The sequence below is a fragment of the Sorex araneus genome, chromosome 2 (assembly GCF_027595985.1).
Source record: "Sorex araneus isolate mSorAra2 chromosome 2, mSorAra2.pri, whole genome shotgun sequence".
Classification (NCBI taxonomy): Eukaryota; Metazoa; Chordata; class Mammalia; order Eulipotyphla; family Soricidae; genus Sorex; species Sorex araneus.
In genome coordinates, this window is record NC_073303.1 from 210,829,695 (window position 1) to 210,845,821 (window position 16,127).

Below are 16,127 nucleotides of genomic sequence, written 5' to 3' on the forward strand. Positions count from 1 at the left end.
TGCATATAGAAGTGCTAAAAATTACTTTACATTCATTGGAATTTGTTATTATTCTGGTTAAATCTTTGGTCTGAGATATGCTTATAGGAAAGTGGAATTAAACCAGCTGATTTTGAAATCCCATCAAGTGCTATTTTTCCGTCCTTGAAGGCCAGAGTTGTGTAGAGGTGTCAATTATTTCCCAAGCAGGCTCATCTCCACTTCTGTCTAGTTGATTCTATTTGAAGGAAGTTGCCAAATTGCCTTCCAGTCCCAAAACTGACAATCAGAGTACAAATAGGAAGAGAGAAGAACAGTGAGAAACAAAAAAGAGTTGAAAAGGATAACTGAGTTTCCTTCCCTTTCAGTTCCAGACCTGTAAGAGCAGCCTGAGCTACCTCCTCTCTTTTATTAACTTACTTCTCTGCCTTGCTATTTAAGATCCATCCACTGTTGGAAGCCTGCCTCAGGTGCTTGGGGAAAAGGCAATTGGGATAGAGAAGGGACAAGGATAATTGGAAATGATCACTGTGAATTAGAACTACGTGCTGCAAGTACATACAGGAACAAACATGATAACCTCTTAGTCTCTGTATTGAAATCCATAATGCCCCAAAGGAATGGGGGGAGTGTCTGCCATAAATACTGACTAGTGGGAGGGTGGCAGGAAAAAAAATGGAGCAATTTCTGCCCATGAATGATATTAGTAACCCCTAAAGACATTTACATATAAAACAGTTATGTTAGTAATTTTCAAGCAAGAAAAAAGCCATGTATACACATATATTCATACATACACATGACTTTTATGGAGGCATATACATATATATGCAAATATATATGATACATGTGAATATTATATGTACACCGAGATAAGGTATTCAGAGTGAGAATTTGTAGAAGGTATAATAAATAAAATAATTGCCTTGATTATATTTTTAAGTTGAAAATACAATATTTCACATTAGAAAGACAAACTATGCAAATGATCAAGATGCCTATTCTAATTGATCATTATTTTCTTATACATCTCCAAAGAATTCTTACAATTCTACTGAATACAAATTCTTTCCCATTTAACTTATTTTCATTTTATTTGGGAGGTCACACGCAGAAGTACTCAGGGCTTACTCCTTTTTCTGTGCTCAGGGGTCATTTGTGGCAGTGCTTGGGGGACCATACATCATTTTGGGAAATCGAACCTGAGTCAGCTACGTGCAAGGCAAGCACCATACCCTTTGTATTCACTCTCTTTGCACCACCTAATTTTCACTTCTATCTGAAATTTCAAGGATCTGCAGAAAGACAGAGAAATATTTCTTCACTAAACTTTCAGGAATACAAAATCTTATGAGTGTGTTTGGTTTAGTTCCTGAATATTTTTGTATATTTTCTGAAGAGATTATATTACGTTTTTGTGTCCTAATTGCAAAGGGCTGCCATTAACACAATTTCATTGGTGAAATTCTGTCTGCAAACTAGATATTGATTCTCTTTATTTGTATTCATTTATCACACCACGCAGCTGTAATAGCTTAAAGCTCTCAGTTATTTGTACATATTGAACAAATGCTGTGAGTGAGAGCTTTATTCAGGACTTTCAGAGCTGGAGAGAAATTATGTTCAGATTCAGGTGTACTTTGTAAAACTTAATTGAAACAGATAGATGTGAGTACATCCTTTGGAACTTGGTGTTCTACTACTTAAAAGCAGTTGTATGGAATATGTTATGTAATGACTTCTCAGGATCATAGAAGCTAGATTGTGGATGTTCACTGCTGTCAAGCAGATGCAAGTCCTCAGTTTCCCCAGATCAATTATCTGCTTCCTAAAGATTGGTTTCATTGGTGCTGGAGCAATAGCACAGCAGGTAGGGCATTTGCCTTGCATGCGGCTGACCCGGGTTCGATTCCCAGCATCCCATATAGTCCCCTGAGCACTGACAGGAGTAATTCCTGAGTGTGGAGCCAGGAGTAACCCTTGAGCATCGCCGGGTTTGACCCCTCCCTCCAAAAAAGATTGATTTCAGGATTAAATGAGGACAGGAAAATGACAAGTAGAAATAGCATATTATAATGGTTTAAAGATAACCTTCCATATAGCATAGATTTTCAAGAGATGCTTTGAAGTCAGTGGTTTGAGAACCATTCTATTTCTTGTACGGGATTCAAATCATTTGGTGTCTTACCACAAGAACTGAAGCGCGTTTCTAGACCCAATCTTTGAACTCCCCACCTAGATCTCTCTTGGTTTATAAGAAAAATAAACAAAAATGGCTCTTGGGAAAAAATGGGAAGTTGTGGAATTTTAGTATATTTTAGTGATAGTGCAGCTGGTAGGGCGTTTGCCTTGCATGAGGCCAATCTGAGTTCAATTCCTCCATCCCTCTTGGAGAGTCCGGCAAGCTACTGAGAGTATCCTGCCCGCATGTCAGAGCCTGGCAAGCTCCCTGTGGCATATTCGATATGCCAAAAACAGTAACAACAAGTCTCACAATGGAGACGTTACTGGTGCCCGCTTGAGCAAATCCATGAGCAATGAGATGACAGTGATACAGTGATGATGACTGCTTAAAGTCCACCCTCTGTGGTCAATCCATTGTGCGTATGTTGTATCTCAATCCATGCCGTGCATCCCAGCATAATTGATACACAGACATTTTAGCATCAATAAGGAGGAATTGACTTGTCAACTTAATTTGGGTAAAAGTGGACTCAATGATTGCTGCATTAATAAAGTGAATAAACTAATAACAGCTTTTGGTTAAAGGCTGATATCAGGGAGCAAATGTTGAAGTGCCTTACTTAAAGTCTCAATTTATGATAAATCCATTTCTTTATCCATACATATCTATGTGAGTATGAATGTCTCTCTGTCTCCAAAGAGGGGGAGAGGGAAAAGCCAGAGAAAGGAAGGGAAGAAGGGATCAATATTATAATTCTGAGGTACTTGGATAAGTTCTTTTTAATTTCTTTTGCTAGTAGAATTTTATCAGTGCATCCTTGTTCTCATATATGAAAAGAGATATGTATATATTTTGAATTTTAAAGTACTTGCCAATATCCTCCAGCTAAAGATCGTTAGTATACCCTGTGGTTTAAAAGTTTCATTTATTACCTGTGCTTCAGTGGAAAATGACCAGACTATCTCAGTATCATAGTATCTCAGTAAGTGGGTGTTAGAAGCACATAAAGCGGAGGTGTTTCTTTTTTTCTTCCTGGATCTGATGCTATCTGCAAGTGAGGATAATTTCATAGCTTTTCTGCTGAAAACTCTTATGTAGAAGTAGAACAAACTAGTTTGAGGCTCTTAGTTGCACATAGTAATAAAGCAATGGTTGCTCATATTGATCAGGAAAGGTTATGTTAATTGATGTGTGGTTTCTATTGGAGCAGCCAAGGCACCATGGATTAGGAGGCTGGGGGCAGAGACAGCGAGTGAAGAAAAGGTGGTTGGTTTTTGGTTTGGCTGGTAATTTCAGTTTTGGTTTCCAGCTCACTGACAGTGAAAAAGCCTTTCTTGTAGATGGCAGTTCCGTGTCTCTACCTGCCCACATGCTCCCCCAAGCAGTGATGTGGCCTCCCACAGAGGAAGGCTGGTGCCATGGCACATCAGAGAGATCCACCACTCACCCTGGCATTAAACATTAGCTTTGTGTCGTGGAAAGGCTTTTTGGCTTGCGTGTCTTTGAGTCTTTAAGAAAAGAAGGCGGCTGATTAGAAGCCCGAGGGAGTGGTGGTTCTTATCTTTGAAAAGATTGAAAGCCTTGCAGGGAGAGGAATGTTCCCATGGTCTTGGCTATGAGCCAATTGAAGGGAATGGGTAGGCAAATGCCAACGACATGCCCACCTACGTCGTCTCACAAGAAGTTCAAACAGAGAGAGGCTGAGAGTAGGCTCTCCTACAGGATTTCAGTGGGAAATGAAAGACAAGAAATACAGTTTCTCTTTTTTTCAGGACTCCTTCGTAAAGAGAGAAATGTCTCAGTATCTGATCCTCAGCCTTTATGTGAACCACCTACCTTCCTGTGGAGTCATCAGCCCCCAGTGCAGATAAGGGCTTACAAATATTAAAGAAAGTGATGTTAATAATTTCCCCCCAGATTTTTAAACTCTTATCTTTGTTATGTTAGTGACTCCATCTAGCCAGTGATTATAGACCAAATGTGACACTTTTCACTGGATAGTTGTTTCCATTGGTTAAGTAATTATGGAGTTTGAAATTCTGATATTCCCTATTAATCTGAAATTTATTTAATAACCATTTCTACTTTCTGGCATTTTCAAATCTGTACATATTCCATTCTTGTTCTGATGACTATATCAATTTGCTATCCTAGTAAGGGAGTCACTACTAGTCATTTCATTACACTTCAGATGAAAAAAAACCTTAAAATTTAGATAAGTAATAAGCCCAAATTCAAATGCCACAAACTAGTAAGTGTTAAATTAGAATTTAAATTAGACAGATTACTACTCCCATACTCAAAGCACTATGAACCACTATGTTAGTTTGTTCTCTTTAAGACAGATTTTGTTGGTGGAATTATTTCTAACATATTTATATTGTACACATATTTTGTGCTATTAAGTGATTGCATAATCTAGGCAAAATTCTGCTTTCTAGTGAAAGCCAAACAGTTCTTATTTTCTAAAAATTCCTAATTTGATGTCAAGGATCAGAGTTATATTTTTTCAATCTTTTATAATGCACATTTTACATAATACTTATCATTTTGCATTCCACTTATTCTTGTTTCTTGCTGGACTTTGGCCATAAGCTCAGACTATAAAAAAATCTCCTTAACACATTAAACTAAACCATGAGGCAAATTAAATACTCACCTATAAGTAATGATTTAGTCTCAGCTTTTCCCAAGAAATATTTTGTGCTCTCTCTTGTTCCTTGGGCTGTGTTTATATTACTTAGAAAAAACATTTACTGGAAACTGGCTTTTTAGACTAGCCTGGAGGATAAACTACAATCAGGTAGTTGTGTCATTGATGATTGTTAAATATTCAGAAATTTTCTAAGGTCACTGACACTGTCATCCCATTGCTCATCAATTTGCTCAAGCAAGCACCAGTAACATCTCCATTGTGAAACCTGTTGTTACTGTTTTTGGCATATCCAATATGCCATAGGGAGCTTGCCAGGCTCTGCCATGCTTTCGAGAGGGGCGGAGGAATCAAACCTGGGTCAGCCACGTGCAAGGCGACCGCCTTACCCGCTGCGCTATTGCTCCAGCCCTTTACTTGAAAATAGCCATGATGAATATTCATGTACATCATAGAAAGCTGATATGCTACAAATCAGGTTTGTATTTAACTGGCTTTGTTTTGATTTTTCATAGGAAAATTTATTTGTATTTTTTTTCAAAAAAGAATAAGATTATATACTGAGAACGGAAGGAATTGATTGTGAGGGGGAGATGACTTGAAGAGGTTAAAAGGTTTTGTGATAGCAGTTAAGAAAAAATAGGGATGAGAAGAGAATGAGAACAACGGAGAATACTGCAGTTGTTAGATTGGAATAGATGATTATTTGGGGGAAAAACCCTAAAGTTGTAACTCTGCATGTAAAAATGATAAATCCGTGAATTCACTTAAACTATTTTGTGTAATAAATAAATATAAAAGTTAAATTAAGTATTTTATTAATTAGCTTTTCTACATTACATTATATAGAATGAAACCCTGTTAGCTATGTTTTTCTCTGCCTCTTAACTCACTTGCATGCAGTGTGTGTGTGTGTGTGTGTGTGTGTGTGTGTGTGTGTGTGTGTGTTGGCTGAACTGTCCACTAAGTGTTTTTAAAGGTTATAGGGATGCCCTTATTTTCATAAAGTATTTCATTGTGTAAAGTGCATTTACTGCATGTTATCTCTTTTGCTGATCTATGGTTAAGATATTGTTGAATATTAATGAAGCTTCATAGACTTCTCGCACAAACCTTGTAGGTATATTCATATAAATGTAAATTTAAGCTTATCTCTGATAACTTTAAGATAAATTGAATAGGCCTAAAGAAAAATACTGAAACCAAAAGAATTAGAAACTCATGACAAATTGCATCTATTTAAGAAATAGCTTTATTAGGAAAATAAAATGGGCTGTATGGGTTTAAAAAGCACTAAATATTGGTGAGTATTTGCAGATTAGAGACAAAAATTCATTATGGCTCTGCATCTGTTTCTGAACTAAGAGATGCAAGTTGAACCATTTTCTTCAGATCAAAAATATACAGCACAACTTTCAGAAAGCTACATATCTGAAGTCTGAGGCAGTACAGCAGCCTGGGTACTTGCCTTGCTTGTTAACACCCAGGATTGATCCCTGGTACCTGCTACAATGCTCCACGCCCACCAAGAAGCAAACCAAAAAATACCCAGATATATTTAAAAAAAAAAAAGGTTAACAGGTCTCACCAGATTTTCATAATTTATGGATCTGTTTTGAAGCATATAAGCTATCAGAAGGACTATTTATTCTAACATCAATACTGTTGATAAAAGATTTAAAGATTAATTGTGGGACCTGAAAGATGGCTCTGTTGTTTAAAACCCTTATCTGGCTAGTAAGGGTTTCAAAACCCAATGTACTAATGTAATCAAGATAGTTTTGCTGCCTATTTGTGATCCCAGAGAGAAAGTGCTCAAAAAATTGCTTCATGGATTAAAATGTGCGCAAGGCACCAGCAATATATAAAGAGTGTGCTGACTACCTTAAAAGCTTTGGTCTCTTATAAGGGAAAAATTTAAATTAAATAAAGAGAATCCTGGTAATTGTCAACCTGATTCTTAATGAGTCTCTGAAATAATTCAAGATGCATTCTTTAAAAACAAAGATTTTATTTATTTGCATGAAAATGCTCTTGACATTTTGACTTTGATGGCTATTACCAAAAATGTCATTTATCATACAAGTGGTGAGAGTTAACTCCTTTGGAATTTAGAAAAAGAACCCCAAATTAATTTAATTCTCAGGAACTTTAACAGTCTCACCTTATCCTTCAACACTAATAGTCACACAATAGTTGTTTAGATATGAACCAACATTTTGCATCACCTTTGAACAGTCTTAATCCAAACTTTTGAGTCACTTTAAATCTTGCTGCAACTCTCTTTCAATGTCTTTTCTGTTAAATGAAAGTAAAGTATGTCTATGGGGTACTTGCATTTATTCTAGTCTAAGCCAATTTTAGCATATAAGAATTAAATACTGTGTAGTTAAGCCATTATTGTTAAATTACAGTCACTGTATCACTGTCATCCCGTTGCTCATCGACTTGCTCAAGCAGGCACCAGTAACGTCTCCATTGCGAAACTTGTTACTGTTTTTGGCATATCGAATACACCATGGGGAGCTTGCCAGGCTCTGCTGTGCGGGCGAGATACTCTCAGTAGCTTGCCGGGCTCTCCGAGAGGGATGGAGGAATCGAACCCAGGTTGGCATGATCTCTGAGGTGATTTGTGTGCACTTTGCACTTCGGGAACCTCTGCCCGATGTCTCTGCCAGGATGGTGTTTCTAGCCTGAAAGTAAAGAGAACTGACTTTTCAGCAATACGTATGTTTTGGAAGTACTGGTCAACACATCTTCAAATATGTGTTGCTAGACCAGACCCTGAACAATAGCACAGAGAGTTGTTAAATTACAAACATGCTTAATTACTAAAGGGTAGGTATATAATTTATAAACATGTAGCTAGCTTTTCAAGGGCATTTTGTTATAGATGACTAGGACATTTAAAATATCCTTTTAATTTCCTTAATGAAATCTATTAATTTCTAGTATTCCTTTTATAAAATGTTCTAAAATGTTTAAAAAAAAGACAAGAAATCTGCTCTTCTTTACCACTATAATATTCAACTCTTTTAGGTTCCTCTAATTACACCTTAATTGTTCTGAGTGTATTTTTTAAATTAGGAAGCAAATGTTTTAAGATAAAAAAGATTTTCTCTAAATTATTGTTGTCGAATTATGTTTAAATTCATTTAAGGAAAACTAATAGTTGGTCTTTCTTCTTTTGTCTTCATTTCTAGTCTTAAATTGGGTTCAATATATACGGAATTAGATTCAGAAAAACATAATTGAGACTGTCCTTTGTGGTAGGAATTATGGAAATAAATTACTCTCAGTTAATTTCTAAAAAATTTGTGATACAGGAAGCTCATTTCAGAAATATAATTTCTCAGAACAAGTTATGGCAACTGGGACAATGAATTCATGTAGATGAACAGTAGAATAAGTACAAGCTGAGAATACAAAACATGCTTCTTTTCTCTACATTTCAGCTGTTTCTATTAAAAAAAAAATGCTTCAGCAGTGAAAATTCCTATAGAAACCAGTCTATAAGCATTGCGTTTCCCCTACCTAAATCCTTTTATACTAAGGAACCATGAGGATTAGATTTATCATAAAATATTGAGCATCCCCGAAGCCATACAGAACAGTGCCAATTTCTGTCTGCTAGGAATACAAGGGAAGGGACTCAAGAATGAAATTATGGAAATATTTTACTGACAGATGGATTTGTATTTGAATCAAAATCTTCAGAATATTGGTACTAACCATAAAAAAGCAGTGTCTTAGAAATTAAAAGGATTTTGTGTGAAGTGAAAGTTGAACTTATTCAGAAATATGATTCTATCAGAGAATTTAAATCCGTGATTTCTCAAGAACTTCAGAGATCATCTAACCAAGTGTATTTACTCTTAATATCAACAAATATCAATGTTACCTCTTTAAAATAAGAAATAGTAAGGATTTTGTCATTGTAAATTCCATCATAATGATTATTAGACACTTTGGATAAACCCAAATATTTGAAATTTTGATCTTTTTAAGTGAAAATTATTATATATGTACAGTGATTCCTTAGTTTTTTTTCTGGCTACACATTTAGCATCGAACACATTCATTGAAATGTATATGTATAGCACATTTGGTTATGTTCATTCCAATTTTTGTTTTTGTTTTTTTTCTTTGTTTTTTTTTTCTTTCAATTTTTTTTTTGAAAATTCAACCCAGTGTTTTCACAACCCCTGACTCACCTGATAAAATTCAATAAAGCAAGTGAGAACACTGATGCATTCATTTCTAGTATTTCAAAGGATAGTTGTTTGGGGTCTCAGTTTTATGAATTGTTCTGACAGCTTCTAAAAACAAACCAAAAATACCTGCCCTGAAAGCATTCGTTCATTCTCATATTCCTCCTCCTCCTCCTCACTCCCTCTTTCTTGATCAATGTTTCTCATTCTCCCTTTCTCTCACGATCAATAAGTAATTCCATATATACTTACATTACCACGGACTTTTGTTTTCTAGGAGCAGCAGAAAAGAGTTCTAAGCATGGAGCTGAAGATAAGACTCAAACTATTATTATGGCTATGAAAGAACGAATGAAGATCAGGGAGAAAAACAGGCCAGAGGTGTTTGAAGTAATTCAGGAAATGTTCCATATTTCTAAAGAAGATTTTGTGCAATACAGTAAGGCAGCCAAACAGAGTGTACTGGATGGGACCTCTAAGTGGTCAGCAAAAATCACTATAACAGGTATAAGGAGCCATTATCATTTTCTTTCCTTCTTGAAATTGTACAGGTCTTAGAATTATGTGAATAACCATCACTAGCATAGAGAACTTTTAATCTTGTCAAAATTGGCAAGAAGTCCAATTGCTGCTTTTAAATTTTAAAGATTAATTAGATCAGTGGTTCTAAACTGATGGTTCATGGAACTGATGGTTCATGGAACTCTTAGTCAGGGAGAGAAGTGATTGATGTGATCAGGCTGGGTTTTGTAAAGGGCTCATGATGCGTCTATTCTTCGGTGTGATTCAGACATGGTTTTGCTAGTACCTGTTACATCCACTTTCCTGTCCACAAGCCTTAATCATGTCCCTCGTGCTGTCCGCAGACATTCTTAAATTCACCCTATCCATGTAAATTGTTTAATACTGTGTAGTGGTATTTCAGAAAGTAAGTTATAGAGGGCGGGTTGGGTACGATCAGGGCTTTTTCCCAGGATGCTAAGGTGACAGGGAGGATGGGAGGCTCCCTGTGATTCTTGGGATAGTAGTTCAACATCAGGTCAAGGGCGCTGCTAGGGACTTCAGTGCCAGGAATCACTCTGGCCACTGTCACAATGAAGCACGGGGCACCATGTTGTGCCAAGGACGAATAGGGCTTGGCGTCATGCAAGGGATTTGCTTTAACCCTTGGGTTGTCTTTCTGGGCCAAGCCAGTTATTTCTTATGCCACTGGGCACCAAAAGAAAGGAGTGAAGAAGCAGCCCCAGAGTCAGTGCTAACAGTATTTGAGTTAAGTATTCCCTTACCCATGTTTCAAGACATTCTATTGTGATTTTTGTTAGTTGCCCAGTTTCTGGTTATTTAACATTTAACTAATGAATAAATTTTTATTTTGTAATATTACATTTAAAATTATGCAAAATACTATTGTAAATATATATATATTTTAAATTTCTGCCTTCTTGATTAGCCCAAAATGTTTCCTCTTTTTTATTATTAGTGTGTAGGTGTAGAAAGACTGAAAGCCTTACTAGATAATTGGGGTAATTCCAGTCTGTGCTTTATTCTAATCAAAAGCACTTCCAGAGGAAGAAGTTTCTGTTTTACAACAAACTCATCAATACCCTGACGTTTACAAGACATTAATTCTGTTATTGCTGCCACTACTGATCAATTATGAAAGTAAAAATAATCTCTTCTGTTATCTTTTCTTAACGAGAAAACAAATGCTGCTACACCTTCTCCTGGATCAGTAGCCTCATCCATTTGATTCTTGAGACTAAGCAATTTGAGTTAGTGATCTCTAGTTAATTTGAACTTCTGAGATTGCTTATAACATTAACACCGAGTGTGTGCATATCATGTTATCATTTACCAAACCTCTTAATTTAGTCATAATGTATTTATAAAGTTAAAATAAAGAACCTGTTCTTACTAAGTCAATCATTGCTAGCAGTCTACAAATACGTTAATTTGAAATAACAGATTTTTACATTACTTTGGGAAGCTTTTTTCATTTCAATATGCAGTCACATTTTCTGTTTCTGTGTACTGCTATATGTGTGAGCATGTAACTATAAATACATGCATGTGTATGTGTGCAGTCACTATTCTTAACAGGTAATGGAAAAAATACCAAAGCAAGGTTTTAATGATTAGTGTATTTATTTACTGTTTTTCAAGTTTTGTTATTCTTAAAAATGAAAGCAATGTGCCAGGCTCTGCCGTGCGGGCAGGATACTCTTGGTAGCTTGCTGGGCTCTTCGTGACTTTAAATAATTACTTATTCAGGCAGATGGAAGAGAAGGGATCACTAAGAAAATGATGGCTGGAAGAATCAGTCAGTATGGGAGATGCGTGCCGAAAGTAGATAATGGACCAAACATGATGATGTTTGGTCCAATGTTTGTGTTGCAAGCCATATTGCCAAAAAGTAGAGAGAGAGTATGGGGAATATTGTCTGCCATGGAGGCAGGGGGAGGGTGGAAAAGGGGGTTATAGGGGGATATTGGTGGTGGGGAATGTGCACTGGTGGAGGGATGGGTGTTTGATCATTGTGTGAATGTAACCCAAACATGAAAGCTTGTAACTATCTTGTGGTGATTCAATAAAATTTTAAAAAATTTAAAAAAATGAAAGCAATGGAGGTTCATTTACAAAATGGACAAAGAGATGCAAAATGTTTTATTAATTTATTGTTTCTGATGAAATTGCTATTTTATATTTTTATATAAAAAACAAAGTTTATATTTTGGTTTATTTCAGTGGTCTCTGCCCAAGGCTTACAGGCAAAAGACAAAACAGGGTCAAGTGATCCGTATGTCACAGTTCAAGTTGGGAAGAACAAAAGAAGGACCAAAACTATTTTTGGAAATTTGAATCCTGTATGGGATGAGAAATTTTACTTGTGAGTATGTACTATGAAATTCTTACAAATATAAACATACTAGAACACTTTGTTTCTGCTTTTATGTTGGGTATGGGTTAGTTGTTGTTGTTGTTTATTTATTTGTGTTTTTCAGGATTCATTTCCCAGGTGACTGTAGCATTTTCTACTTCTACCACCAAGGTACTAAAGTATCTGGTTAAACATGTCTTTCTGAAACTCATTAAACCAGTTGGTAGGATACATTTATTTTTTTTTTAATTTATTTATTTTTAATTAGAGAATCACCGTGAGGGTACAGTTACAGATTTATACACTTTTGTGCTTATACTTCCCTCATACAAAGTTTGGGAACCCATCCCTTCACCAGTGCCCATTCTCCACCACCCGTAAACCAGTGTCCCTCCCACCCTCCCCAATCCCATCTCCCCCCCACCCCACCCTGCCACTGTGGCAAGGCATTCCCTTCTGTTTTCTCTCTCTAATTAGCTGTTGTGGTTTGCACTAAAGGTGTTGAGTGGCCGCTGTGCTCAGTCTCTAGCCCTCATTCAGCCCGCAACTCCCTTCCCCCATATGGCCTTCGACTACAATGTAGTTGGTGATCGCTTCTCTGAGTTGACCTTTCCCCGGAACGTGAGGCCAGCCTCGAAGCCATGGAGTCAACCTCCTGGTACTTATTTCTACAGTTCTTGGGTGTTAGTCTCCCACTCTGTTATTCTATATACCATAGATGAGTGCAATCTTTCTATGTCTGTCTCTCTCTTTCTGACTCATTTCACTCAGCATGAAACTTTTCATGCCCATCCACTTAACTACAAAATTCTTGACCTCCTTTTTTCTAACAGCTGCATAGTATTCCATTGTATAGATGTACCAAAGTTTCCTCAACCAGTCATCCGTTCTGGGGCATTCGGGTTTTTTCCAGATTCTGGCTATTGTAAACAGTGCTGCGATGAACATACATGTGCAGATGTTGTTTCGATTGTACTTTTTTGCCTCTCTGGGATATATTCCCAGCAGTGGTATTGCTGGGTCAAATGGGAATTCAATATCTAATTTTTTGAGAGTCGTCCAAATTGTTTTCCAGAAGGGCTGAACCAGTCGGCATTCCCACCAGCAGTGAAGAAGGGTCCCTTTCTCCCCACATCCTCTCCAACAGCGGTTGCTTTTGTTCTTTTGGATGTGTGCTAGTCTCTGTGGTGTGAGGTGGTATCTCATGGTTGTTTTGATCTGCATCTCTCTGATGATTAGTGATGTAGAGCACTTTTTCATGTGCCTTTTGGCCATTCGTATTTCTTCCTTGGTAAAGTTTCTGTTCATTTCTTTGCCCCATTTTTTGATGGGGTTGGATGTTTTCTTCTTGTAGAGCTCAACCAGTGCTTTATATACCATTGATATCAACCCCTTATCTGATGGGTATTGTGTAAATATCCTTTCCCATTCTGTGGATAGTCTTTGTATTCTGGTCACTGTATCTCTTGCGGTGCAGAAGCTTTTTAGTTTAATGTAGTCCCATTTGTTGATCTCTGTTTTTACTAGATTGCTTAGTTCCGTGTCACCTTTGAAGATACCTTTATCTTCGATATCGTGGAGGGTTTCGCCGACCTTGTCTTCAATGAACCTTATGGTTTGTGGTCTAATGTTGAGGTCTTTAATCCATTTTGATCTGACTTTTGTGCATGGTGTCAGGTCAAGGTCTAAACCCATTTTTTTGCATGTGGTTGTCCAGTTGTGCCAGCACCATTTGTTAAAGAGGCTTTCCTTGCTCCACTTCACATCTCTTGCTCCCTTATCAAAGATTAGATGGTCATACATTTGGGGTTCTGTGTAGGGATATTCCACCCTGTTCCATTGGTCTACGGCTCTGCCTTTGTTCCAGTACCATGCTGTTTTAATTGTTACTGCTTTGTAGTAAAGTTTGAGATTGGGGATGGTGATGCCTCCCATCATCTTTTTCCCAAGAATTGTTTTAGCTATCCTTGGACGTTTGTTATTCCATATGAATTTTAGGATTGCTTGATCCATTTCTTTGAAGAATGTCATGGGTATACTTATAGGGATCGCATTGAATCTGTATAATGCTTTAGGGAGTATTGCCATTTTGACAACATTGATTCTCCCTATCCACGAGCAGGGTATATGTTTCCATTTCCTCATGTCCTCTTTGATTTCATGGAGTAGCGTTATGTAGTTTTCTTTGTAAAGGTCTTTTACTTCCTTGGTTAAGCTGATTCCGAGGTACCTGATTTTCTGGGGCACGATTGTGAATGGGATTGCTTTTTTCATGTCCCTTTCCTCTGCCTCATTGTTTGCATATATGAAGGCCATGGATTTTTGGGTATTGATTTTGTAGCCTGCAACTTTACTGTATAAGTCTATTGTTTCTAAGAGTTTCTTAGTAGAGGTTTTAGGCTTCTCTAGATATAGTATCATGTCGTCTGCAAATAGTGAGAGTTTGATTTCTTCCCTTCCTATCTGGATGCCCTTAATCTCTTTTTCTTGTCTAATAGCTATCGCAAGTACTTCCAGTACTATATTGAAGAGGAGTGGTGAGAGTGGGCATCCTTGTCTTGTGCCTGATCTCAGAGGAAAGGCCCTTAGTTTTTCCCCGTTGAGGATAATGCTTGCCGTAGGCTTGTGATAGATGGCTTCGACTATCTTGAGGAAAGTTCCTCCAAACCCCATTTTGGCGAGGGTTTTCATCATGAAAGGATGTTGGATCTTGTCAAATGCTTTCTCTGCATCTATTGATGTGATCATATGGTTTTTATCTTTACTTTTGTTGATATGCTGGATTATGTTGATTGATTTCCGAATGTTAAACCATCCTTGCATCCCTGGGATGAATCCCACTTGGTCGTGATGTATGATCTTTTTGATGAGTTGTTGGATCCTATTTGCTAGTATTTTGTTGAGGATCTTCGCATCGGTGTTCATCAGGGAAATTGGTCTGTAATTTTCTTTCTTAGTGGTGTCTTTGTTTGCTTTTGGTATTAGGGAGATATGTGCTTCATAGAAACTGTTTGGGAGAGTTCCTGTTTTTTCAATTTCCTGGAAAAGTTTGAGGAAAACAGGCAATAGGTCTTCTTTAAATGTTTGGAAGAATTCGCCAGTGAAACCATCTGGGCCTGGGCTTTTGTTTTTGGGGAGGTTTTTGATTACCGTTTCAATTTCCTTAACATTGATGGGTCTATTCAGGTATTCCAGGTCTTCTTTCTTCAGTCTTGGGAGATTGTAGGAATCAAGGAATCCATCCATTTCTTTTAGGTTCTCCTTTTTTGTGGCGTAAAGACTTTCAAAGTAGTCTCTAATGATCTTTTGAATCTCACTGGTTTCTGTTATGATGTCCCCCTTTTCATTTCTGATTCGATTTATTAGAGTTTTCTCTCTTTCTTTCTTTGTGAGACTTGCTAGCGGTTTATCAATCTTATTTATTTTCTCAAAGAACCAACTCTTTGTTTCATTGATCTTTCGGATTGTTTTTTTGGTTTCGATGTCATTAATTTCTGCTTTAATTTTTATTATTTCTTTCCTTCGGTCTGGTTTGGGGTCCTTTTTCTGGTCCTTTTCTAGGGTCTTGAGTCGTGAAGTCAAGCTATCTATGTGGGTCCTTTCTTCCTTCCTGAGGAATGCTTGGAGAGCTATAAATTTTCCCCTTAACACGGCTTTAGCTGCGTCCCATAGGTTTTGGTAGCTCGTGTCTTCATTCTCATTTGTTTCTAAGTATCTTTTGATTTCTTCCTTGATTTCCTTCTTGACCCACTCATTGTTCAACATGGAATTGTTTAATTTCCAGGTGTTTGATTTGATTTTCCGTATTTGTGGGTGGTTAGCTTCTATCTTCAGCGCATCGTGGTCTGAAAAGATGGTTGATACAATTTCTATTTTTCCGATTCGATTGAGGTATGTTCTGGGGCCCAGTACATGGTCTATTTTTGAAAATGTTCCATGTGCACTGGAAAAGAATGTGTATTCTTTCTTTTTGGGGTGTAAGGCCCTGTATAGGTCTATTAGGCCTCTCTCTTCAATTTCTTCATTCAGGGTCAGTGTTTCCTTGTTGAGTTTTGTTCTTGTGGATCTATCTAGAGGTGATAAGGCCGTATTGAAGTCTCCGACTACAATTGTGCTGTTATTGATGTCCTCTTTGAAGTCTGTTAGGAGTCGTTTTAAATATTTAGCCGGTCGTTTGTTAGGAGCATATACGTTTAAGAGTGTGATTTCTTCCTGTTGTAC

The 16,127-nt window shown here is 37.2% G+C and overlaps 1 protein-coding gene across 1 annotated transcript in view; it reads left to right on the forward strand.

Moving 5' to 3' along the window:
* Nucleotides 1-16,127, forward strand: part of UNC13C (unc-13 homolog C) — a 473,794-nt gene that overhangs the window by 161,873 nt on the left and 295,794 nt on the right. The window contains exons 8-9 of the mRNA XM_055126062.1: nt 9,306-9,533; nt 11,774-11,915. Of these exons, the coding sequence (XP_054982037.1) occupies nt 9,306-9,533; nt 11,774-11,915 (370 nt within the window). The remainder of the gene's footprint in view (nt 1-9,305; nt 9,534-11,773; nt 11,916-16,127) is intronic.